The 26,434-nt window shown below is 39.5% G+C and overlaps 3 protein-coding genes across 4 annotated transcripts; all 3 read right to left on the bottom strand.

The window, feature by feature from the left end:
- Nucleotides 1–898: 898 nt before the first annotated feature.
- On the bottom strand, nucleotides 899–3,051 carry aplnr2 (apelin receptor 2). The gene is made up of 2 exons (XM_024418622.1): nucleotides 2,923–3,051; nucleotides 899–2,693 (listed from the first exon to the last, which is right to left on the bottom strand). The coding sequence occupies exon 2, from the start codon at nucleotides 2,531–2,533 to the stop codon at nucleotides 1,211–1,213; it is 1,323 nt and encodes a 440-aa protein (XP_024274390.1). The 5' UTR covers nucleotides 2,534–2,693; nucleotides 2,923–3,051; the 3' UTR covers nucleotides 899–1,210.
- Nucleotides 3,052–5,346: 2,295 nt separating this feature from the next.
- Nucleotides 5,347–8,360, bottom strand: cd59 (CD59 molecule (CD59 blood group)). Its single transcript, XM_024418621.2, has 4 exons — nucleotides 8,240–8,360; nucleotides 7,040–7,121; nucleotides 6,415–6,516; nucleotides 5,347–6,327 (listed from the first exon to the last, which is right to left on the bottom strand). The coding sequence occupies exons 2-4, from the start codon at nucleotides 7,092–7,094 to the stop codon at nucleotides 6,128–6,130; spliced, it is 357 nt and encodes a 118-aa protein (XP_024274389.1). The 5' UTR covers nucleotides 7,095–7,121; nucleotides 8,240–8,360; the 3' UTR covers nucleotides 5,347–6,127.
- A 3,396-nt stretch (nucleotides 8,361–11,756) lies between these two features.
- On the bottom strand, nucleotides 11,757–26,275 carry fbxo3 (F-box protein 3). Of its 2 annotated transcripts, none has more exons than XM_024418619.2 (11): nucleotides 26,134–26,275; nucleotides 21,886–21,975; nucleotides 21,405–21,568; nucleotides 20,900–21,014; nucleotides 20,555–20,759; nucleotides 19,548–19,593; nucleotides 18,977–19,061; nucleotides 14,977–15,099; nucleotides 14,738–14,853; nucleotides 14,328–14,518; nucleotides 11,757–14,116 (listed from the first exon to the last, which is right to left on the bottom strand). In XM_024418619.2, exons 1-11 carry the CDS (start codon nucleotides 26,223–26,225, stop codon nucleotides 13,982–13,984), a joined length of 1,362 nt encoding a protein of 453 aa, XP_024274387.1. In that variant the 5' UTR covers nucleotides 26,226–26,275; the 3' UTR covers nucleotides 11,757–13,981. The 2 variants fall into 2 exon arrangements, with proteins under 2 accessions (XP_024274387.1, XP_024274388.1); XM_024418620.2 differs by having other exon boundaries at nucleotides 11,757–14,113.
- Nucleotides 26,276–26,434: the final 159 nt, after the last annotated feature.

The following is a 26,434-nucleotide window of genomic DNA, read 5'->3' as shown; positions in this document are numbered from 1 at the left end:
CCCTTCTTTCGCTCTTCTCACCACCTCTGGCAGCCTGGTCTCATAGACTAGATGTAACATAGAAAATGTAAATCCGTAACTCTCAAATTTATATGATATGTTATGTTTGGCATGGTTACACCTGGTCGTGGTTGGTCGGGGTGGATGGGTGGACGTATAAAGCATGTTCAAATCTCATCACAGGCAACTTTAGCATTTTAGCGAATTAGCAACTTTTCAACTTACTTCTTTTTAACTACTTGGTATGTTAGCTAACCCTTCACCTTACCCTAACCTTAACCCTTTTAGCTAACCCTTCCTGTAACCCTAACCTTAACCCTTTAACCTAACTCCTAACTCTAACCCTAACTCCTAGCCTAGCTAACGTTAGCCAGCTAGCTAGCTAGCTGGCTAATTCTTATTTACTTGACCGTTGGTGATTCTGTCAACCCCCTAAGTTCTAGGTTGCTGTTATATGGCATACAATAGGAGTATATATATATATATATATATATATATATATATATATATATATATATATATATATATATATATATATATATATATATATGTATGTGTGTGTGTGTGTGTGTGTGTGTGTGTGTGTGTGTGTGTGTGTGTGTGTGTGTGTGTGTGTGTCAGGGAGAGTGCCATGTGTCTCCGTGAGAAACTATGAGCTGTATCAGTTCCATGGCTAAAGGATTTCATTTGGTAACAACATTTCTGCCGCCTCCACATCAGCGGGACACATGATTCTCATGGACCGGAGAAAGCTTGTGTGAACATCACTGTCCTTAACAGAGAAGCATTCATTTTATTGCACTACACTTAGAAAAAAAGGGATACTACATTCACAATTCTTAGTATTCAATTGTAATGTGTATTTCATACTTATTGTTATGCAGCTATAGTACTGAATGGATAGGTGTGTCCAAACTTTTGACTGGTACTGTATATCAAAAAATATATACAGAAAACCCATCTGTTAGCTTGGTAGCACATACTATACATTTTCTTTATTGCCAGTGTCTTTCTAGAAGGTCTCCTTTCTATCTCCTTGGAAGAAATGACACTTTTTCAATCAAACACATTCCCAGTGGAATTTATTAAGTTTATGTATCTCCTGAGGGGTTACGTGAATACAGTAAGGGTTGCACATTTCCCAGGATATCCGTCTCTGTTTATTGGTGTCCTCTTCTGACTGAGGTTCCACAGCACTCCTACCCTCCTCTCAGTCTCTGCCATGCCTCACGTCATCCTTCCCCTCAATTCCATCTCCTGTTTCCTTGCGTGTTCCAGAAGGAATTGCAGAACTCCGGCTGGCTTGTTCCCTATTGTCATCATCATTTACTGTCATTGGACTCCCACACCTACCCCTGCACCACAACCACTGCAGTAAGGCCCGGCAGCGCTTCCGAAAGGCCACATCACAACAAGCATATAGAAGGGGGTTGAGGCAACTATTGACATACCCTAGACAGGTAGCATAGGGGTGAGCTGCAACCAGAGTCCGGTCAAATAGGCAGGAGTAGGGCAGCAGCTCTAAATCCACGAGCATGGAAAGTGTTTTGTTGGTATGAAAGGGAAGCCAGCAGAGGAAGAAGGCTAGCACTAAGGTGACGATAACTCGCAAAAGGCGGCGTTGGCGTCGGCGGTCGGGGCGAGGACCCTGTCCAAAATGGCGGCTGAGGAGGCGGCCTAGGGAGCAGTAACATATCAATAAGATGATCAAAGGCAACAGAAAGCCAACCAAGGTGGATTTAAGTCCTAGAGCCGCCGTCCACAGTAGCTCTGCCTGCTCCCTGTCATCTTCCTCCAGCTCTGCTGAGATCAGACCAGAGTAGTCCATCATACAGGAAGATATGAACATGGGCATGTGATCATGATCCGAGTGTTCCTCTTCCTCAGCTGTCTGCCAGTCTTCTTCATACTGACCCCCTACATCCACCTCCCTTACAGTCCTCAGTAGCAGCGCAGGAAGAGCAAGGATACCTGCCACCACCCAAACGCTCCCCACTACCCAAGCAGCTCGGCAGACTCCACTCCCCTGGGCCCTACTGGACCGCCGTCGGCCAGCAATAACCCAGTAACGCTCCATGCTCAGGACCGTAAGGGAGAACACACTGGCATACATGTTGAGGGCCACTAAATAGCTGCTGACTTGGCAAAGAGGCTTGCCAAAGGGCCAGTGGTAGTCTAGCGCTGTGTGGGCTGCCCACAAGGGCAGGGTTACCACAAAAGCCAGGTCTGCTGCTGCCAGGCTGGCAATGAGTGAGTCAGTAAGGGAACGGGAGGAGTCAGACAACTTGGGGGTAGAACTCCTTCCAGATTGCTGAAGACGCCGATTGGTGCAGGTCCCCACGCCGGCTGGTTTACCCTCAGGTCGATCCAGGTATGACCAGAGGACAAGCCCATTTCCCAGGGAGCCCAAAACAAATACCAGGAGATAGACTGAGGGTATGATTACCCATGTGGGTCTCCATTCTCTGTAGTCACACTGGTGAAACGGGGGCGGAGAGGGGGATGCTGAGGGCAGCAGCTCAGAGTCCGACATAAATGGGATGGGCAGAGTGGATAAATGTGAGAGTCTATGACCAGCCACTGTCTTTTGTTGCAGGGTTAAGAAAATGATATTCTTTCTCTTGTTTTCAATGTTGCCAGGTCAATGTCTCTGCTTTTATGACAACTTCTGTGTTGAGTCTTGTACACAGCATCTGAAGGAAAAAAATATTTTTAAGAAAGTATATATATATATATATATATATATATATATATATATATATATATATATATATATACTTCTATTGTATGCCATATAACAGGAACCTAGAACTTAGGGTGTTGACAGAATCACCATCGGTCAAGTAAATAAGAATCTAGTGTTTGACAAGAAAAGTATGTACATCAAATAAAAATATGTACGTAAATGTTTACAAGGCTTACCTCAACACCTGAAGATCAGGGTCTTCTTCTTCTGAACTTGTTGAAAACGGACTTTAGTGATGATAGCCTGTTCCCATATTCCACTGAAACCACTCTTCTCTTGTCTCAGGTCATTTTTGTCCAGGCTTGGAGGTGTGTCTCACTAGTGCTCTGTGAATCCCCCTGCTCCAGATATAGTAGATCTCCCTGTCCCTCAGCCCCTCCCACTCCCCTGCTCTCCTCTACTCAGACCACCCCAGAGAAGCTTTGTGAGACCTGCAAACAGACCTCATTATCCTTGTCCCACAGTACACACTAACTGTGCACAAATATAACAAAATATACACAATGTATACCTACCAAGACTCTCTTTTGCACAATGTCTGAACAATGCCAGTCACATTGAAGCCTAAAAGACAATAAGAGTTGCAAACATTAAACAGTCTGTTAATAGATGCTCACCAGGGCAAATACATGCCGGAAATGTGGGGCACATACAATATAAGTCTGTGCTGTTGTCTTGATGATACTCAGGGGAGTACTAACATTTGAATTTCTGGGAATCTCCAAGGTCAGGATGGCTGTGTATCCTGTTTTAGACTGGTGACTTACTATGCCAGCAAACTTTTGGGGAATTTTGATAAAGAAATAGATCCAATAAGTGCTTCAGCAGAAATGAAAGACATTTTAATAACAGGTTAATAACACTAGGTTAACACATAAATCCTACTATTGTTACTATTGTCAATATGGACATACACATAATTGTGTCATACTGTACAGCCTTCAGTTGTTCCTATGTCCTGGGAACTGACTAACAGTTCATTCCTGTAATAATGTGTCTCTACAGGCTTTGTCAGCATCATGATTTGACCCGAAGGGTTACAATTTTATTTGCTAGTTGTGATGGCACACATCTGTTGCCAGAGCATCCCACATTCTTTTCATTTAACAGTAAATACCACAAACATTGAGTCATCTCACACAACACTGGGCCCTATGTCTGTGGTCTGGGGGGTGAAAAGACCACGTCAATAGAGGATGAGTACCTTTGAGTTAAGACTGTGGCATGTCGTTAGCATAACCAATGGGCCAAGGGTTTATAGGATGTCGCTGTGACACTGTGTAAATATTGAAACACCACTTTCTCCTCTCAGATGTGTGAAAGAACAACATGTGGCCACATCTTGTCCCCCAGAATGGTTTATCTCAGCAACCTTTTTCTAAAACACTGTGATTTAGGCTTATTCTGCCAAATTAGGTTGTTCAGATTGATACACAGCATTTATGAAGGAATATTTCAAATCTCAGGTCCAAGTTTTGAAAATCGCATTTGACAAATTCTACTTGACACAGGCCAAGGGCCATAATGCATTTTGTTGCTGTGCTCTGTATCATGGGTTACTTTATTAATAGCTGTTGTTCATGCCATTTAGAAAAGTATCAAGTATCAGGCATCAAGACACCAAGTAAAAGCTGTTTGATAGTGCCCACTCAAGCCATACTAACTTGTAACCTCTTAACAATGCACCAAAACCAAGTTCCTACCACTGTGCATCCTTTTTACTTCTCTATGTGCTATTGCTCTCTGCTTTCTCACTTACTTCCTTTCTTGTTCTCTGCTATTTGGCTCATCCAGCTGTCCAAACAGGATGACATTTATGAAGGGCATGGGGTCAAACAGTAGGTTATGGGGGAATATGGCCTCTGGCATCTCTCTACTAGGTAAATGATAAGCCATGGATGTTGTCATAGTTAAGGACCTTGTCATAGTTAAGGACCTTGGATTTGGCTGTAGTATGGATAAGTAAAGCCAATTCTGTGACAAACTCCCGCACAACAGAACATATCAGTAGGAGTGTAAAAGGAAATGGGGAAATAAAGCTGAATGGATTACATGCACTAATTTCAAAGTCAGACTTCCCAGACTGCCATCCAGGTAGGCATTTTGGGAGATCAAATTCACCAGATAACATTAAACCATTCTGCAAATGTTCTGTATGATGCATTTCCCAATGCTTGCTCAGTTTAACTCTTGATTAACATACTAAAAGTAATGGAGTATTCAACACATTTTGAGATCCTGCCCTGTTCATAAAAGTCTATAATCAACCATTTTGCTGAGATATTAGCATACATTTTAAAACCAATTTCTGAAACATATCTCTAATCACATTCAAGAACATGCTATTTTCACTTATAAGATACACCATTAGTTCACCACTACAGTGACTCCTTGGGTTATGCTGTAGATTAGGAAAATGAATAAGCACTACTCTTCTAGCTCCTCTTTCTAACCGAAGATGCTGAGAGCGTCACAAAACAAACTCCATTTGTCAATACTAAGATTGTTGAAGTTCACTGTCAAATGATGCTATACAGTCCTCTGAATCCAAACATGAGGGTAAACAGAATAAACATGAAGGCATCCTTCTGACAAATAAATATGGCTTATTTGGCAAATTTTTTTTTTTATTGGCCAGAGATTAAAATAAAAAGACAACACCATCCACGTGAAATATTTAATCCAAAAAGGTCTTTACTGTGCCCTTTAAAAAATATTTGGTTGGTTTAATCGATTCCTATTAAACAGGAAAAGCAATGTTATGTAACAGGGTATGCCGCTAGGCAGTAAAAGAGCAGTGAAGGCATTGCGTGTGAACAAACTTCTCTCCCAAACGGATCAACCTTTAGTTCTAAATTCCACATCATCAATTCCACAGTATTTGCATTTTGAATTATACAATACTTTGTCCACTCAATCACAGACACACAAAAACAAAAACATTTCTCAAATTATCCCTTACATTTAAACACGTTACAGTAACTTTGGTCGGCAAACTATAGACAACCTATAGTAAACCCCCTTAGATGGAAATTAAGTGCCAAAGTCTATTATACTAGCCTCAAAAGAGGATTGTTTGAATGATATCCCTTCTTCAAACTCATGAGCTGTGAGCACATTTCTTATTTTCAGCCTTTGGACTGAAGCACAAAGCATTGGTAATCAACCAATAGGTTATCGTAGAAAGCTTTAAAAATCCAATTAGTGCAAAGAGTCAAATTCAATATTAGAAATGTGCAGCAGTAAATCAGGCAAATACTAATACGGCAGAATTTCAGCATGAGCCATTAACCCATATCTTCCTGCTTGCCGTTCCATCAGTGGCTTCTGTTCAGTCGAGTGGCAGCATTAGAGCTTCTAAGGCGTAAGTGTGAGGAGAAGTTAGTGCATGCACCACCACATCACTGCCAATGAGGCAAGAAGGCCCAGCAAGGGCTTGCCAGTGCCAATGGATGTGGCTCCGTTGCATAGATCACCGGTGCAACAGTTGTAGTAGAAGTTTGGTACAGCTGGGAACATCTGGGCCAGTCGATTGTAGTCGCAGTCAGAGTACTTGACGCACTGCCGATACGTCTGTCCCCCTGTGCCAAAGAACATAGGAGTTACAGGGTAACGCAGAGACATGGAGGATTTTCATAATTTGTTTCAGATTACACATTTTACTGCACCTCTCTCAGTCAGTGTCAGGCAGGCATCCTCATAACTGCAGTCCTGTGATTTTGTGCAGCTCCCCGTGTAATCCTTGCATTTGACACAGCGGATGGCAGATCCTGAGAAAACAAGGTGAGACACTTAGCACCTTCTCATGACTCTGAGCATTTCACATTTGACCAAATCCCAGCAGCTAATCAAAAGGGAAGTGGAGTGATTCATCTAGAAAAACATGTATCCTTGATTGCGATACAGTTTTGGAAAACTTGAACACTGAACTTGATTATCATCCAAAAATAACTTCACAGATACAAAACAAACTTACTGTTTTACCACAAATTTCCACAGATGTGTTTGTATTGAACTTCCTGAGCTACGCAAAAAAACTTCTGTGGGAATCTTAGAACGGGGCACAATAAATGCATCTTTTGTATTTGTAAAATTATTTTCGGGTGCTATGAAAGTACAGTTTGAGGATTCCAAAACCGTATTGCATGCAGTGATTACTAACGGCTAGACAGAGCATTGTAAATGCGATCCCTATGGCTATACGGCCTTCAGTTCGAGAGCTAGGCGAGACTCAACAGTTTCAAAATAACCAACTTCAATGGCAGTGTGAAGACAACAAAAAGTATTGCTTACCCAATCCAAATATTGCAAAACAGAACACTAAGCATATCCCAGAATAATTGTTCATGATTTTGATTTTTGCTGACTGTCACGTCTGGAGAGAAAAAAGGAGACAAGAATAATTTATTAAAGCTGGAATACTTAGATGCTACATCCATTTTTGGACATATAAATGAATGATATATACCAATTAATTATTGAAGAATAACATAAATGCCTCAAACTTAGGTCAACTGTTGTACACCATCAGAGACCAAAATATAAACCTGTTTGTAAACAATGTAAATGTGTAAGTGGTTACAGTGGTCACATTTCTCCAGGCCAAATCCCTCATCGTATTACCAAAACTGGGGTGTGGTGACTGCTTTGTCATTGTTTCGATTAAGGACTGGTTTTAACTAGTGATGGGATTAAAAAACTATTCAATTACATATCTGGATATTATGTTTGACGATATATCATTTCATTTTTACCATGTCGCAATATACATTTTGCGCTAATTTTCTGTACCTTCACCAAAAGCCCAGTATGTTTCCTTCATAGTTTGTTCACCATCTTTTTAAATAGGCACCTAATTTGTTTTCAGCATTTTTATTTCCCTGACTGATCAAAAATAGTTATCATGGCTCTTTCTTGTCCATCGACAGCAGCCATATGGTGAGATATGCTTGGAACATCGACTCGCATGTTCGTAAATTCAATCTGGAGTGCAAGAGAGCCCACTTTCCTGGAAGCTCTCTCCGAGGAGTAAATATGGCACTCCAAATTGAATTTACGAACACACATAATATCGTATCGTGAGGTCACTGGCAATTCCTATGTCTAGCTAAAATTGCCATTACGAATTCCGGATTACACACAAATGTATTGCCTATGGTCCATGCCTTGTTAAAACACTGCAGAGATGAGAGACAGCTTTATATTTCTATCTGCATATGATATGGATATGGTTTACAGTAACCTGACCAACAGAGTAGCTAGTGATGGCCAAACAATTTGATCAACTGGCCGTACTAAAATTAAATTAACTGCAGTAGTTAACATTAGTTGTGTAAAGTTAGCTAAAATCTATGCACGCTAGACAGCCAACCACATCACATTAACTCTCAAATAGCTACGTTTGTTCATATTTTTGGTTCAAATACACCTATAGTTATTGTTAAGTAATTATTAGGAAGCTGGACATTTTTAACGAAAGAGGAATTTACTTACCCTGCTTCATCGAACAACGAGAGCAAAATGGCAAGCAAGCGCTTCGGAACCCAAAATAACCATGGCCCCTCCCCTTTAGAAAATAAACTGACCACTGCTGGGGAGCGTGGTTCGGCGGTGACCTTATTTTATCCAGATTTGTGGTGACACACCAACCTATTAAATAAATTCAGTTTTATTCAAGGTGGGGTGTTATATTCAGGGTACAACCATTTCCATTTCCTAATATTGTATGAGGAAGGGTTAGTAATTTAATGACTGATTCATTATTTATTCATCTACATATGACATTAACCATACCAAGTTAGAGGTTGAAATGCATTTCAAAATGGCCAACTATTTGGGCCGAAACTCCTATCTTCAGGTAGACTAACTGACCCCACAACTGTCTGCACCAGTCTGTTTCAGAAAATGAATATCAGGGCAAATTTAACAGCTGGGTTGTACAATGTATCCTTGGAATGTGCTATATAGAGGACAAAATGAACTGAAACTGACGACTGTAATACAGTTGTCATATCAGACTGAATTCTAGTCATAAGAAAGACCAACTTATTGCACCCTACTTTACATTAGTTATCATGACATGAATGGGTGAAATGAGGCTATTGGTTTACACCAGTAGGCCAACACAACAGCTGAACAAAGGAACATTGGTCGGGCCACAACAGAGACCACTTGAGGAATATCTGGCAACATCAAGACACATTCCAAAACAAACAATAGACAATTGTGAGCTTGTCTCAGTATGCCATTTGTGTGGGACCACCCTTGTTATTTTAATGCAACAGTTTGATGAATTTCTTTGTGAATTGTGCGTTCAACCTGACACAATCTCTGCAGAAGTGAAAGTTGAACTAAGATCGGCCTATTAAGAAACATTTTGTACAATATTCTTCAATAGGCATCTTGGTTCAACGTTTACTTCTGTAGAGATTGTGTAATGTACTGTATGCACAATTGTTCTCTATCAAAGAGTCTTAAAAACATTGATCGCATCCAATTTCTAACTGATTCTTATGAATCTATTTCTCAGTAGCCGCAGGTAATAGAATATAAAAACACAAATGATATCGATGAAATAAATCCATCACAACAATTCATGAACAAAAATCAATGTGCTTACAAATTCAGCATTTAGTGTTTATTTACCCCAAACATAGAAAAACAAAAACACACTTTTATGAAGTAAAAAACAGTGATACTGAACAAATACCTAAATGCAAATCAAATGAGGTTTGAAATTATCATAGAGAATAGCCAGACACTATTGCACAGCTTTGCTAAGTACAAGGGGAAAACAGGATTAAAACAGTCAGTTATTACCCACAAAATATGTCTTGCCATTCATAGACAAGAAGAACAGAAGGCAAACGCCTTAATTCCATATTTAGAGGAAATTATTTTCAAATAATACATAACAGCACACATCTTCCTGGCAACAATGTCAAAGCTAAAACATCTCCTTAGAAAAACTGAATTTGCTCAGCTCAGCCAGGGTATTTTCATGTCCAGTTAAGTACGTGCTGAGATGAGTGATACACGTGTGCTCAAAGCTGAGATAATGTCCCTCTAATGACCTGAAATTGCACCAGAAAGCAATATAAACCAGACAATAAACACTTTCCGATGTATTTTACTTGGACAGTCAAGCAACATTTCTTTTAAATGTGGCTCTATACATATATATATTTTTCTCTATATATTTTTAAAATTTGAGATCAAACGTTTCATATGAGGCGACAGCACATAATATCTCCTTTTATTTGAGGGTATTTTCAAACATATCTGTTTTACCGTTTAGAAATGAAAGAACTTTAGGTATATTCTATTCTATTAAAGTAGTCAATAGTTTAGTATTTGGTCCCATATTCCTAGCATGCAATGAATACATCAAGCTTGTGACTACATACTGGTTGGATGTATGTGCAGTTTGTTTAGGTTGTTTCAGTTTGTTTCACCCAATAGGAACTGAACAGTGAATAATGTAGTGTCATTTTAGAGTGACTTTTATTGTAAATAAGAATAGATGTTAATGTGGATGCTACCAGGCTTATGGATAATCATGAACGAATATTGAAGACTGTGAAAGTTACAGAAGAACAAAGATCATACCCCGGGAAAAATGTGAACCGCCTCTGTTTATGGTAATTGAGAGAGGGGAGCATTTTGCGGGGGTATGATCTTTGTTGCTTTGTAATTTACACTTTCTCTTGTTCTTCTGTAAATTCTTTGAATTTGTCCAAAGACTTGAGGAAAAAACAAACAAATGAGACTAGATGCAATGCATTCAGAAAGTATTCATACCCCTTGACTTATTCTGACAAGGTACAAAATCTGTCGTTCTGCCACTGAACAGGCAGTTAACCCACTGTTCCTAGGCCGTCATTGAAAATAAGAATTTGTTCTTAACTGACTTGCCTAGTAAAATAAAGGTATAAAAAATAATTTAAATCCACATTTTGTGTTACAGCCTGAATTCAAAATAGATTAAATATATATTTTTTATCACCCATCTACACACAATAACCCATAATGAGAAAGTGAAAACATGTTTTTAGATATTTTTGCAAATGTATTGAAAATAAAAAACATTAACACAAGTATTCACACCCCTGAGTCGTGTGAATGTTAAAATCACCTTTGGGAGTGATTACAGCTGTGAGTCTTTCTGGGTAAGTCTCTAAGCTTTGCACACCTGGATTGTACAATATTTGCACATTATTTTTGCACTGTCAAATTGGTTGTTGATCATTGCTAGACCGCCATTTCCAAGTCTTGCCATAGATTTTCAAGGCTATATAAGTCAAAGCAGTAACTAGGCCACTCAGGAACATTCAATGTCATCTTGGTAACCAACTCCAGTGTAGATTTGGCCTTGTATTTTAGGTTAGTGTCCTGTTGAAAGGTGAATTTGTCTCTCAGTGTCTGTTGGAAAGCAGACTGAACCAGGTTTTCCTCTAGGATTTTGCTTGTGCTTAGCTCTATGCCGTTTCTTTTTATCCTAAAAAAAACTCCCTAGTCCTTGCCGATGACAAGCACACCCAAAACATGATGCAGCCACTACCTACTTGAAAATATAAGAGTGGTACACAGTGATGTGTTTGCCCCAAACATAACTCTTTGTATTCAGGACATAAAGTTAATTTATTTGTCACATTTTTTGCAGATTTACTTTAGTGCCTTATTGCAAACAGGATGCATGTTTTAGAATATGTGTTATTCTGTACAAGCTTCCTTCTTTTCACTCTGTCAATTAGGTTAGTATTGTGGAGAAACTATACTGAACAAAAATATAAACGCAGAATGTAAAGAGTTGGCCCCATGTTTCATGAGCCAAAATAAAATATCCCAGAAATGTTCCATACGCACAAAAAGTTTCTCTTGAAATGTGCGCACAAATTTGTTTACATCCCTTTTAGTGAGCATTTCTCCTCCAAGATAATCCATCCACCTGACATGTGTAGCATATCAAGAAGCTGATCAAACAATATGATCATTACACAGAGGCATCTTGTGTTGGGGACAATAAAAGGCCACTCTAAAATGTGCAGTTTTGTCACACAACACAGAAGTTTTGAGGGAGCGAGACATTGTCATGCTAACTGCAAAAATATCCACTAGAGCTGTTGCCAGATAATTTATCTACCATAATTTTAGAGAATTTGGCAGTACGTCCAACCCGCCTCACAACCGCAGATCGGTCTGTAATAAAGCCCCTTTGTGGGGAAAAACTAATACTGATTGGCTGGGCCTGGCTCCCCAGTGGGTGGACTTATGCCCTCCCAGGCCCACCCATTGCTGCGCCCCTGCCCAGTCATGTGAAACCCATAGATTAGGGCCTAATGAGATTTCCTTATAAGAACTATAACGCAGTACAATTGCTTAAATTGTTGCATGTTGGGTTTATATTTTTGTTCAGTATACTATCTTGTTGATCCATCCTTAGTGTTCTCCTATTGCAGCCATTAAACTCTAACTGTTTTAAAGTCACCATTGGCCTAATGGTGTAATCCCAGAGCGGTTTCCTTCCTCTCCGGCAACTGAGTAAGGAAGGACACCTGTATATTTCTAGGGACTGGATGTATTGATACACCATCCAAAGTGTAATTAATAACTTGACCATGCTCAAAGGGATATTAAACGTCTGCTTTTTTAAATGTTTTACCCAACAGGTGCCCTTCTTTGCGAGGCATTGGAAAACCTCCCTGGTCTTTGTGGTTGAATCTGTGTGACTTTCACTGCTCAACCGAGGGACCTTACAAATAATTGTATGTGTGGGGTACAGAGATGAGTTAGTTATTCAAAAATCATGTTAAACACTATTATTGCACAGAGTGAGTCCATGCAACTTATGTGACTTGTTAAGCATATCACTTACAAATTTACTCCTGAACCTATTTAGTCTTGCCATAACAAAGGGGTTGAATACTTATTGACTCAAGACATTTTAGCTTTTCATTTTTAATTAACTTGTAAACATTTCTAAAAACATAATTCAACTTTGACATTGTGGTATTACGTGTAGGCCAGGGGCACAAAATCTCAAATTATTCCATTTTAAAATTCAGGCTGTAACACAAAATGTGGAAAAAGTAAATGGGTGGAAATATTTTCTGAAGGCACTGTAGATAAAGTGCATTCATTTGTAAACAGCAAAACAGATATGTATAGAAATATTCTCAAATAAAAGGTGACATTCTGTACTGTCGCCTCATGTAAAACACTTGATGTTAAATAGAAAATGCTGGAGTAGAACCAAATTGACTAATTGTAGCTTCACTGTCCAAATAAATACAGAGGGGTGTGATGCTGTAGCTCATTGTTCAAACATTCAGATTTCTATGAGAAACTGCACACTGATTGGCTGCTTTACTAAACAGTTGTTTGTTTCTGCAGACTTTCAAAGGATCATAGTCATAATCACATTGCAATTAATAAAATATGATATGCATTAATACATGACAGAGATAATGCATGACAGAGTCAAGCCCACATTAACATGTTCCTGAATATCGATTAGATATTCAGACAGCATCCAATGTAGCACAACAGCTTTGATGTGGGCTTCTCTTTGTCATTGTTGTTAGCATATGCAAACATCCCAGCTTTTATGAGTTGTGTGTTTCCATATAATTCCTTGGTTTTTTTGTTGGTTTGAAAACCACTGGCAGTGAACATCTCTGATTAAGATCATCATAGTTACACATGTTTTACACTGCTGCAGAAACAGCTGCAATGTAAAAATAAGTCATTTTTGATGATGCATTGACAATACATCCACAGTGGACCTGTAGAGATGCTGTGGCTTTTTATACAAGGAATATGACTACACACACACTACATACGCCAAGGAAAAAAGGGAATACTCAGGATTTAGATAGAGCACCAATCTACACATTAGCTCTATGCACTAGGCAGCCAGCTAGAGAATGAACAATGTTACTATTGAAAAAGAGGTGACAACCCTGCTCTCAATAGACAATGTCCAGTTCCAGATCGCTCCATTGTTGAAAAAAAAGAAAACAAACAATGGAGCGATCTTGGATTTACATGGGAGGGCATATTGCAGAGGCTGTGGTAGTATCTCATCGAGCTGGGGTGGAAAGGTTCACACAGGGCAATGACTATCAGCCAATGGTAAATACAGCTTTACAAACAAAAACAAAATTTACTCTTATGTAATTGTGAAAGTCCTTCCTAGCCCCTTTCCTAATTGAGTCCTGTGGTGAGAAAAGTGTATCAGATGTGGCGTGGGCATCGTCCCCCTGGGGCTGCCATATTAATGCCTCGAAGCTCACCCTCATTATGGTCATCGGTGTCTGACGAGTTGTCTTCGTTAAAAGATGCACTTGAAACATCCCTTGCCGATCCCTGCTGATGGGGGGGAGCAAATATTAAACCAAGTTCTTGTTTCAAAACTTAACCATTTGTTGTATTACCAAAAATGGACAAATAAAAAGACCAACAAAACATTTTAATTGAATAACCCTAACCTAAAAGTTGGCCCTGATCATTGATTTACCAAGTTTCTTAAACTGAATCCAATTGTTACTCATCTCCATCTCATAAACCATAAAACACTTACCGACCGCACAATTGACTCACGGAACGGAGGGCAAACCATGTGAAAGCGGGGGATGCAGACGTCGAAGATCTCCTCTTTGTTCTTGAGGCGGTGGAAGGTGTAATGGCCTTCCATGTACTCTGAGGTAGTAGAGAAGGTCGTGCAGCTGGCGTACTCATGTACTTTACCCGGAGTCATCACCGGGAACTCTCCTGCAGACAATGTCATGCGGTTAGTATATCTCTTGCATAAATTACTCATGAAATGTTAACTTATTTAATTAGTATAACATGATAATTACATTAGTAATCTGTTAGCTGTAAATCATTCTTTGATCATAACATGTTTTTGCCCTCTGCTACCAAATGGAGACAATTAAGAATGAAACATTATGGTAAGTCTACGGAATCCTCTCTAGTCTAGTCACCTACCAACAACGCCTGGCCCACGGACCTCCTCCACGTTGCCATTAGCATTGGTGATCTTCCAATAACGACTGTCCAGTTGGCAAGCATTCTCAGGGAGGGCATCCTTTGCCATTTCAATCCTGAGGGTAGAATTTAATGCATAAGGTTAGGGGAAGTTATGACAGGTGTATTATGATCCATTTACACATTTATCTTTTTAAATCATCATCAGGAGCTGAAATCAGTAGGTGAAATAGTGGTACCTGATCCTATAGGTGAAGAAGAAATGTGGAGGATGCACGGAGCTAAGCTCCGGTAAGAAAGAGGTAGACACTGAAACAGTAATATCCCCCGTGGTGGCAACACACTGCTTATCATGGACGTACCTGTGAATAGTGAAAAAGCTTATTAAACCTTCAAAATCCGTTGGAAGCCTTGCTTTGAATGTTTAACTACATATTAGGGTTGTCCCGACCCAACCAAAATCTTGGTCGACCAAGAGTTGTCTGTTCATTCGACCAATTGATTGGCCAACATTTTTTTAAACGTATTTTTCCATATATAGACACATCCTATGTGTTTTAATCGAATCAACTACAGTGCATTCGGGGCTCCTGAGTGGCGCAGCGGTCTAAGGCACTGCATCTCAGTGCTAGAGGTGTCACTACAGACCTATATCACAACCGGCCAAGATTGGGAGTCCCATAAGGCGGCACACAACTGGCCCAGCGTCGTCTGGGTTTGGCCGGGGTAGGCCGTCATTGTAAATAAGAATTTGTTCTTAACTGACTTGCCTAGTTAAATAAATACAATTTTCAGACCCCTTGACTTTTCCCACATTTTGTTACATTAGACTTATTCTAAAATGGATTACACATTTTTCCCTCACCAATCTGCACACAATACCCCATAATGACAAAGCAATAACAGGTTTGACATTTTTGAAAATGTATTAAAAAATAAAACAGAAATCCGTGAGTTTACATACTCCTTAGTCAAATACATTTAAACTCGGTTTTTCACAATTCCTGACATTTAATCCTAGTAAAAATTCCCCGTCTTAGGTCAGTTAGGATCACCACATTATTTTAAGAATGTAAAATGTCAGAGTAATAGTAGAAAATTATTTATTTCAGCTTTTATTTCTTTCATCACATTCCCAGTGGGTCAGAACTTTACATACTCATTTAGTATTTGTTAGCATTGCCTTTAAAATGGATTAAATTGGGTCAAATGTTCCAGGTAGCCTTCCACAAGCTTCCCACAAAAAGTTGGGTGAATTTTGGCCCATTCCTCCTGACAGAGCTGGTGCAACTGAGTCAAGTTTGTAGGCCTCCTTGCTCGCACACACTTTTTCCAGTTCTGCCCACAAATGTTCTATAGGATTGAGGTCAGGGCTTTGTGATGGCCACTCTAATACCTTGACTTTGTTGTCCTTAAGCCATTTTGCCACAACCTTGGAAGTATGCTTGTTTGTTTCCCCCTGAGGTCTTGGCTGATTTATTTTGATTTTCCCATGATGTCAAGCAAAGAGGCACTGAGTTTGAAGATAGGCCTTGAAATACATCCACAGGTACACCTCCAATTGACTCACATGAAGCCAATTAGCCTATCAAATGCTTCTAAAGACATGACATCATTTTATGGAATTTTCCAAGCTGTTTTAAAGGCACAGTCAACTTAGTGTATATAAACTATTGACCCACTGGAATTGTGAAATAATCTGTTTGTGAAAAATGACTTGTGTCATGCACAAAGTAGATGTCCTAACCGCCTTGCCAAAACTACAGTTGAAGTCAGAAGTTTACATTCACTTAGGTTGGAGTCATTAAAACACTCCACAAATGTCTTGTTAACAAACTATAGTTTTGGCAAGGCGGTTAGGACATCTACTTCGTGTGCATGACAAGTAATTATTCCAACAATTGTTTACAACCATCTCTGCAGCACTCAGCACACACCAATCAGGCCTTCGTGGTAGAGTGGCCAGACGGAAGCCACTCATCAGTAAAAGGCACATGACAGCCCGTTGGCGTTTGCCAAAAGGAAACAAGATTCTCTGGTCTGATGAAACCAAGACTGAACTTTTTTGGCCTGAATGCCAAGCGTCGCGCCTGGAGGAAACCTGGCACCATCCCTACGGTGAAGCATTGTGGTGGCAGCATCATGCTGTGGGGATGTTTTTCAGCCTAAGTAAGTTATGGTATTAAGACTAAACAGGATACGCTCTTAGGCCTAAAAATCAAATGGTGGTTATACAAGTCTATGATAATAGATGATAATGACATTACATAGAGCATTATTATAATTATCAATAATATAATTTGAACAGTGTAAACAATAAATTATAAACAATACCAGATATGCTGTTATGACAAAATTAAGTGTAAAGCCTTTATTACAGCAAAGCAAAGATTAAAAACAGAAAATTTTGTGAAATTGTTTACTTGACATGTCATTGCGTGATGCTTGGTGCTCATGGAATCAGTAGGCTATTAAACAAACACTCAAACAGGCAACAGAGGCAGGATCTGTCTTATTTCTGTAGATATACAGTACCAGTCAAAAGTTTGGACACACCTACTCATTTAAGGGTTTTTTCTTTATTTTGACTATTTTCCACATGGTAGAATAATAGGGAAGACATCAACACCATGAAATAACACATATGGAATTATGTAGTAACCAAAAAAGTGTTAAATCTAAGATGTATTTTAGTCTTCAAAGTAGCCACCCTTTGCCTTGATGACAGCCTTGCACACACTTGGAATTCTCTCAACCAGCTTCATGAGGTAGTCACCTGGAATGCATTTAAATTAACAGGTGTGCCTGGTTAAAAGTTCATTTGTGGAATTTCCTTCCTTCCCAATGCTTTTGAGCCAATCAGTTGTGTTGTGACAAGGTAGGGGTGGTATACAGAAGATAGCCCTATTTGTTAGAACACCAAGTCTATATTATGGCAAGAACATCTCAAATAAGCAAAGAGAAACGACAGTTCATCATTACTTTAAGGAAAATGTCAAGAACCTTGAACGTTTCTTCAAGTGCAGCTGCAAAAACCATCAAGCGCTATGATGAATCTGGCTCTCATGAGGACCGTCTCAGGAATGGAAGACCCAGAGTTACCTCTGCTGCAGAGGATAAGTTCATTACAGTTACCAGCCTCAGAGGTTGCAGCCCAAATAAAAGCCACAGAGTTCAAGTAACAGACACATCTCAACATCAACTGTTCAGAGGACACTGCGTGAATCAGGCCTTCATGGTCAAATTGTGGAAAACACTTCTAAAGGAAACCAACAAGAAGGGACTTGCTTGGGCCAAGAAACACAAGCAATTGACATTAGACCAGTGGAAATCTGTCCTTTGGTCTGAAGAGTGCACATTTTTAGATTTTTGGTTCCAACCGCTGTCTTTGTGAGATGCAGAGTAGGTGAACGGATGATGTTCGCATGCGTGGTTCCCACCATGAAGCATGGAGGAGGTGGCGTTATGGTGCTTTGCTGGTGACACATTCTGATTTATTTAGATTTTAAAGGCACACTTAACCAGCATGGCTACCACAGCATTCTGCAGCAATACGCCATCCCATCTGGTTTGTGCTTAGTGGGACTATCATTTGTTTTTCAGCAGGACAATGACGCAACACACCTCCAGCCTGTGTATTTGACCAAGAAGGAGAGTGATGGAGTGCTGCATCAGATGACATGGCCTCCACAAGCACCCGACCTTAACCCAATTGAGATGTTTGAGATAAGTTGGACCGCAGAGTGAAGGAAAAGCAGCCAACAAGTGCTCAGCATATGTGGGAACTCCAAGACTGTTGGAAAAGCATCCCAGGTGATGCTGGTTACGAGAATGCCAAGAGTCTGCAAAGCTGTCATCAAGGCAAAGGGTGCCTACTTTGAAGATTCTCAAATATAAAATATATTTATTTGTTAAACACTTTTTTTGGTTACTACATGATTCCATGTGTTATTTCATAGTTTGTCTTCACTATTATTCTACAATGTAGAAAACAGTAAAAATAAAGAAAAACCCTTGAATTAGTAGGTGTGTCCAAACTTTTGACTGGTACTGTATATCTTTTTTTGCTACTGCTAGACTAAATAAATATTGGTCGACCAACAGCCTATCGACCAAACAATCGACCAGTCGACGACATGGGGTCAGCCTTACTACATATTTCCATAATGACACAGAAACTACGACCTTCCTGCATGTGCCTGTTAGGTATTCCAGAAAGGGAAAGTTAATGGAGGTTACCTGAAGATCTGATCCCGGATGATGGGGTATTCTCCTGTTACCACATTATGGACGTATGAGGTAAACCACTCAGTAAAGCTGGACCCTAAGGTGAGAAATTAGAGTAAGAGGAAGCAAAATAATGAGAAAGTGTGAGACACTGCATTAGAAGTTCAAACCCATATGTTGAGGAACTAACACATTGAATATCAATAAATATTAATTTAGCAAATAATCCAGAGTTCCTTTTTTTTATTCATCGTAAATAAGAATTTGTTCTTAACTGACTTGCCTAATTAAATAAAGGTTAATTAAATGATTCCATTCATGGAGTGTTGTGTTGTATTTATTTATATTTGAAGAATGGGAGCAGTGCCTTCCTGTTTAAGTAAGATTGGGGAGAGATTAACCGGGCGCTGCATCCTCTGTACCTTGAACAAATCCAAGAAGTGCATAATAACCTAGTTGTTAAGCATCCAAATAAAAGTTTACAATTGCTCAACTTGCAGTGAGATGTTGCAATGAAACATTTTCACACAACCTAACTGAAATATTTGTATAATATATGTAACAAACTAATAGCTCATCATACCTGTGATGAACATGTCAATTGCAGATGGATCTTGTGCCATTTGATCCTATAATAGAAAAATGTAGAACAATCCTATTAGTCATCCATTAGTCAGTGGTGTAAAGTACTTAAGTAAAAATTGTTTAAAGTACTACTTAAGAAGTTGGGCTATCTGTACTTTACTATTTATATTTTTGACAACTTTTACTCCACTACGTTCCAAAAGAAAATAATGTACTTTTTACTCCATACATTTTTCCTGACACCCAAAAGTACTCGTTATATTTCGAATGCTTAGCAGGACAGGAAAATTATCAAATTCACAAACGTATCAAGAGAACATCCCTGGTCATCCCTACTGCCTCTGATCTGGTGGACTCACTAAACACAAATGCTTTGTTTGTAAATTATGTCTGAGTGTTGGAGTGTGTCCCAGGCTATCCTTAAATTTAAAAATAAAAATTGTGCTGTCTGGTTTGCTTAATATATGGAATGTGAAATTATTTATACTTTATTTATTTTTTTATACTTAAGTATATCTTAAGATATTTATAATTTTCCTCAAGTATTATTTTACTGGGTGACTTTTACTCGAGTCATTTTCTATTAAGATATCTTTACTTTTACTCAAGTATGACAATTGGGTACTTTTTCCACCACTGCCATTAGTTAATTTCCATTATTCAACATTATCTCCTGCCTGTGGTGAGATACCATAGCTAGAAAAGGGCTGCCCCCAGTGGCAAAGAGTTGTCCTTGCCCCAGACAAGTTATGAAACGTAAACACTGAAAGCTGTTTGCAACTGACGTGGTGAGATAGCTAGAAAATGGCTCCCCCCAGTTGCAATGAGTTATATCTGTCCCAAATACTGAAAGTTATATAACACTCAAATTAAGGAGTGGTTTATTATTACTAAGCGATGCTACCCACTTCCTTATTCTTTTCATCCTTAACCTGAGTGTGAGAATAAAAGGCTGTCCCCCAGTTGTAATTGGGGAGGGGGCCGGGGTCTCATATGAAAACTGACCGGGCAGTGGTAGAAGATCTCGCTGCGGCTGCGGCCCTCAGTGCCCTCCAGGGCCATGTATTGGCTGAGGCCTGTGTGGAAGCAGAAGGTGAGGGGCAAACACTGCCTCATGCCCTTGCGCTGCTGAAAGCCACCTGCTGCCGTTTCAATATCCAGCAGGTCCTCTGAGCGGTAGTGGTTAGACAGGGCCATACTTCCCATTAACCTGGAAGAAAATAGGGGTAGATCATTTTTACCATAAGTATACTTTTATGTAAATGTGTTCATGTAAATTCATCTTATTCAGCTCAGCAGCACAAAAAAATAAATAGACAAACAATTATTTGAATTGATGAATTCTCATACCCAGGAACGACCAGCTTCTGCCCATTGTGTATCCGGTATGAGCACCGATAGTCATTTGAAAGCTTGCAACAAATCTGGGCCTCAATGCCATCCAGCTCTTCCTCCTTTGCTCCCTCTGCTCAGGGGAAATCATAAAATGACTTAGAAAATCCATACCTTGCCTATCCAATACATTTGGAAATCCATCAACATATTGGTTGAAGGTTAACATCATTTTCTACTTTTTTTTACATAACCTTTATTTAACTAGGCAAGTCAGTTAAGAACAAAACCTTATTTACAATGACGGCCTAGGAACAGTGGGATAACTGTCTTGTTCAGGGGCAGTACGACAGATTTTTTACCTTGTCAGCTCGGGGATTCGATCTAGCAACCTTTCGGTTAGTGGCCCCAACGCTCTAACTGGGCTACCTGCCGCCCCAATAAGGCCTAATGGTTCCATTGAACCATCCCACAGCTATCAAATCCCCTAAAGTGGTGATGTGTATTCCTTGTGGAGGTTTACCTTTGAGAGAGGCAATCATCCTGGGGCACTGCTGGTCAAGGTATCTCTTCAGGTCATCCCAGGCTTTCTTCAGGGTGCCATAGTGATCAATGTAACGACCCAAGTCAGTATAGAACTCTCGGAAAAGTTCCTTCCAGGTTTGAACCTTCTGAATTTTGTCTGACCTGCTCAACAACAACAAAATATTTAGCTTAATAAAACATATCTGTATAATTTCCGTTTGCAAAATAAACACATTCAATACAAACATTCCTAATTATTACATCAAATAAGAGATGAAAAGAATGTTGGTCCAAGCCATTTTGAATCCTTTTCAATTTAAAACGTTTTTATGTGAATGTTTTGCTGTTACTCTTCACCACAAACCAGAGGAAGTTAACTACAACTCTACTCTTTGCTAGACAAGATTCTCATACACAGGCTTTACACTGTCCATAGGCTGATGAAATCCATGTTTTTTGTTGTTGATCAACAGACTTACTCAGTTAAGAGCCAATGTTTCAAACAGAGGCCTTTCCATAATGGGTTGTGACCGGAAAGCTCGTTGAGTCGTCTACTCACAAAACTGCAACTATGGATAGAAAATAAAAAAGTTATTGCTAGTTAGCAGGTTCTTTGCATGAATTTCGGTATATCAGGATGTGATGGTACGATACCTGTTGAAATTCAATCAGCTGACAGCTAGCTAGCTCAAATTAGCTGTTACAGTTGAAGACAGAAGTTTACATAAACCTGAGACAAAAATATTTAAAAACTCAGTATTTCATTATTCCTGACATTTAATGCATGTAAAAATGTCCTGTCTTAGGTCAGCTAGGGTCACCACTTTATTTTATTAATATAAAATGTCAGAATAATAGCAGAGAATTATTTATTTCAGCTTTTATCACATTCCCAGTGGGTCAGAAGTTTACATACACTCAATTAGTATTTGGTAGCATTACCTTTAAATTATTTAACTTGGGTCAAACGTTTCAGGTAGCCTTCCACAAGCTTCCCACAATAAGTTGGGTGAATTTTGCCCCATCCCTCCTGACAGAGCTGGTGAAACTGAGTCAGGTTTGTAGGCCTCCTTGCTCGCACACACTTTTTCAGTTCTGCCCACAAATTCTCCATATGATTGAGGTCAGGGCTTTGTGATGGCCACTCCAGTACCTTGACTTTGTTGTCCTTAAGCCATTTTGTCACAACTTTGAAAGTATGCTTGGGGTCATTGTCCATTTGGAAGACCCATTTGCGACCAAGCTTTAAGTTCCTGCCTAACTGATGTCTTGAGATGTTGCTTCAATATATCCACATCATTTTCCAGCCTCATGATGCCATCTATTTTGTGAAGTGCGCCAATCCCTCCTGCAGCAAAGCACCCCCACAACATGATGCTGCCACATTCACAATTGGGATGGTGTTCTTTGGCTTGCCACCTTCCCCCTTTTCCCTCCAAACATAAAGATGGTCATTATGGCCAAACAGTTATATTTTTGTTTCATCACACCAGAGGACATTTCTCAAAAAAGTACGATCTTTGTCCCCATGTGCAGTTGCAAACCGTAGTCTGGCTTTTTTAGGGTGGCTTTGGAGCAGTGGCTTCTTCCTTGAAGAGCGGCCTTTCAGGTTATGTTGATATAGGACTCGTTTTACTGTGGATATAGATACTTTTGTTCCTGTTTCCTTCAGCATCTTCACAAGGTCCTTTGCTGTTGTTCTGGGATTGATTTGCACTTTTCTCACCAAAGTACGTTCATCTCTAGGAGACAGAACATTTCTCCTTCCTGAGCGGTATGACGGCTGCGTGGTCCCATGTCGTTTATACTTGTGTACTATTGTTTTTACATATGAACGTGGTACCTTCAGGCATTTGGAAATTGCTCCCAAGGATGAACCAGACTTGTGGAGGTCTACCATTTTTTTTCTGAGGTCTTAGCTGATTTATTTTGATTTTCCCATGATGTCAAGCAAAGAGGCACTGAGTTTGAAGGTAGACCTTGAACTACATCCACAGGTACACCTCCAATTCACTCAAATGATGTCAATTAGCCTATCAGAAGCTTCTAAAGCCATGACATCATTTTCTGGAATTTTCCAAGCTGTTTAAAGGCAGTCAACTAAGTGCATGTAAACTTCTGACCCACTGGAATTGTGATACAGTGAATTATAAATTAAATAATCTGTCTGTAAACAATTGTTGGAAAAATTACTTGTCATGCAAAGTAGATGTCCTAACTGACTTGCCAAAACCAAAGTTTGTTCACAAGAAATTTGTGGAGTGGTTGAAAAACGAGTTTTAATGACTCCAACCTAAGTGTATGTAAACTTCCGACTTCAACTGTATAAGACGGCAAAGCTAGCTTGCTATTTATACTAGCTAGCCAATTTCTCTTGAAATCACACTTCATACAGGGAAGAATAATTTGAGGCTCATAAAATCAATAGATCCAGGTTAGCATTAGCTAGCTCGGACGCTAATAGTCTGGCAAATAAGTAGCTCTCAAGAACCCAAGGTGTATACCAAACATTATCGATATACTGTAAAGATACATGTCTCTCCGCCCTAACCTTCTTGCCCTTTGTGCTGTTGTCTGTGCCCAATAATGTTTGTACTATGTTGTGCTGCTGCCATGTTGCGTTGCTACCATGTTGCTATCATGTGCTGCTGCCGAGCTATGTTGTTGTCTTAGGGCTCTCTTTATGTAGTGTTGCGTTGTCTCTTGTCATGATGTGTGTTTTGTCCTCATAAATAAATAAATAAATAGAAATTTATCCCAACCCCCGTCCCCGCAGGAGGCCTTTTGGTAGGCCGTCATTGTAAATAAGAATTTGTTCTTAACTGACTTGCCTAGTTAAATAAAAATAAAAAACAATGTCCACAAAGCGGCACTGCAGGCTGTTAAGCTCCAGCCTATCGTTTCCGCCTGTTTTCAATGGAGATGCTATGTTACTAGCCTCATGTCATGAATATGCATTGCCATTCTGATATAAAGTGTTCTCAAAGTTGCCCGGATGTAAATGTCTTCCTTATATCAATACACTCCGTAACAACATAAGCATTACCAAACTTCTATTCGATCAAATAAATCTCACAGAACAAATAAGCCATACACCTCCATACAAAAACACCTTGCTTGGTGGGCAAAATGAAAAAACACCACCCGCTGGAGGGACAAAGATTTTCAGCCGAGTTGGGCCTCTCTTCGTCTTTGGGTATACCCAGATTACAGCCTGCACCCCTTGGGTTCTCAGCTCATGGTACTGATCACAGTTGACTCCCTCATGAACTATAATCCCTGCTCTCCGTTCAATACCGACGCTCTGTCTAAACGCAAATACACCTCAATAGCGATAAGGTATTGTAAACTTTTGGAACTTAACTTTCATACTAGTGAGAAATAATCTTTAAAATACAAAATATACACTTAGGGTCTGCGGTTTTTCATGTAAATTCATCTTATTCAGCTGCACAAAAAAACAAATCTAGACAAATAATTCTTTAGATTCAAGTACTCTCATACCCAGGAACGACCAGCTTCTGCCCATTGTGGCTGTTTTCTGTCATGCTGTCTTTAAAGCAAGTACAAGAAACGGTAGATATGTTCTGTGTGCTATTTCTATGATTCCTCTTCCTAAATTTCGTTTTTTCGTCTTTTACATTCGGTTTTGTACACCAGGTTCAAACAGCTGAAAAAACAATATTGTTTGGTTATTGAAAATATATTTCACAGCGGTTTAGATTGTACAATGATTCTCAACACTATGCATTGCTTTGTCATATAAACAAAACAATTTGCAACCAGGAAATGGCGGAGCGATTTCTGCATACCGCACCTTTAAGTTCCAAATGTTTCGAAAATTGTATCCCGTGCTGGGCTCTTTTTGTTTATACAGAGCATTTGTGTACAGCGTCGGAGCGTCTACAGGCGGCAGACAGCTTTGGGAATAGACGCGGTATAATGTCTAATAACATTTACAGTCTAATTTGAATGGGATAGCGGAGATGTAACATTAGCTAGCTACAACAACAAGGCATCTGAAACCAAAACAAACCATTATGCTGCTTTAATATCAAAGTGGGAAGGTGGTAATTATCAGCTGTGAAGTCGTAAAAACAAGTTGGCTGCATTCAAGTGCTTTGAACTCGTTGAGAAACACTGATTGGCTGATGGCCAACAAACCCAATCAACTTAAAGTAGAGCTATCATGCTTGTAAACAAATTAGTGTTAAAAAACATAGCTATTTATTTTTTTATAAATAATAAATGTTACTACCAAAAATGCTGTTATCTAGGTCATTTCTTAGTAGGTAACGTGGATGATAGACATTTCCCATTAGTAATTACCAGTTGGAGGGGCGTTCAAGTGGATTCTTTATGTAACTACTAAATACCACCTTCCCACTTGGTTAGGAACGCAGCATTAGCCTAGCTACTAGCCAACCCTAGCTAGCGACGGTAAATTAGCTCACGGCTAATTGAAAGTTACCTTTTTATGCAAGAAATATACCTGCAACTGTCATATTGAATAAGACTAATGACCAAACAATCAGGAAAGACAACACAGTGTCATGCAATAGCAAGCTAGCTAGTAAACAAAAGTGAATTATTTGCTTAGTTAACAACATCTTGAGAACGCTAACTATAGCCAGCTTCTGTAGCTAAGCATAGCTCTATTACGCAACATAAACTCGTATGGTATTTTGTGCACAGGCATTTATCCCTCTGAAGCGTGTTATACATACCTGATCAAATCTCTAAAGTCAAGAAAGGATAACATTAACAGCAAAGGATCGGAGGGTAAATTGTTCAAGCTTAGCTCCATGGACGCTGCCATTTTGGAACCTGGAGTTTCGCTTCAAGTCCCGCCCCATCTATTGTGACAGAGCGTTTCCGCATGCTTTCTTGTTATCAAATAGTTCGCACATGGGGAGTGGGGCTTGAGAGAAGTTGATATGAAAAATGTGATCAGGTTGTTCTCATCTATCTCAACTTCTTGTGTAAACATTTACACATTATATTAGCAATGGATTACTTCAAACTAGT

This window comes from Oncorhynchus tshawytscha, linkage group LG04 (assembly GCF_018296145.1).
Source record: "Oncorhynchus tshawytscha isolate Ot180627B linkage group LG04, Otsh_v2.0, whole genome shotgun sequence".
Lineage (NCBI taxonomy): Eukaryota > Metazoa > Chordata > Actinopteri > Salmoniformes > Salmonidae > Oncorhynchus > Oncorhynchus tshawytscha.
This window is presented reverse-complemented; position numbering and strand designations above follow the sequence as displayed.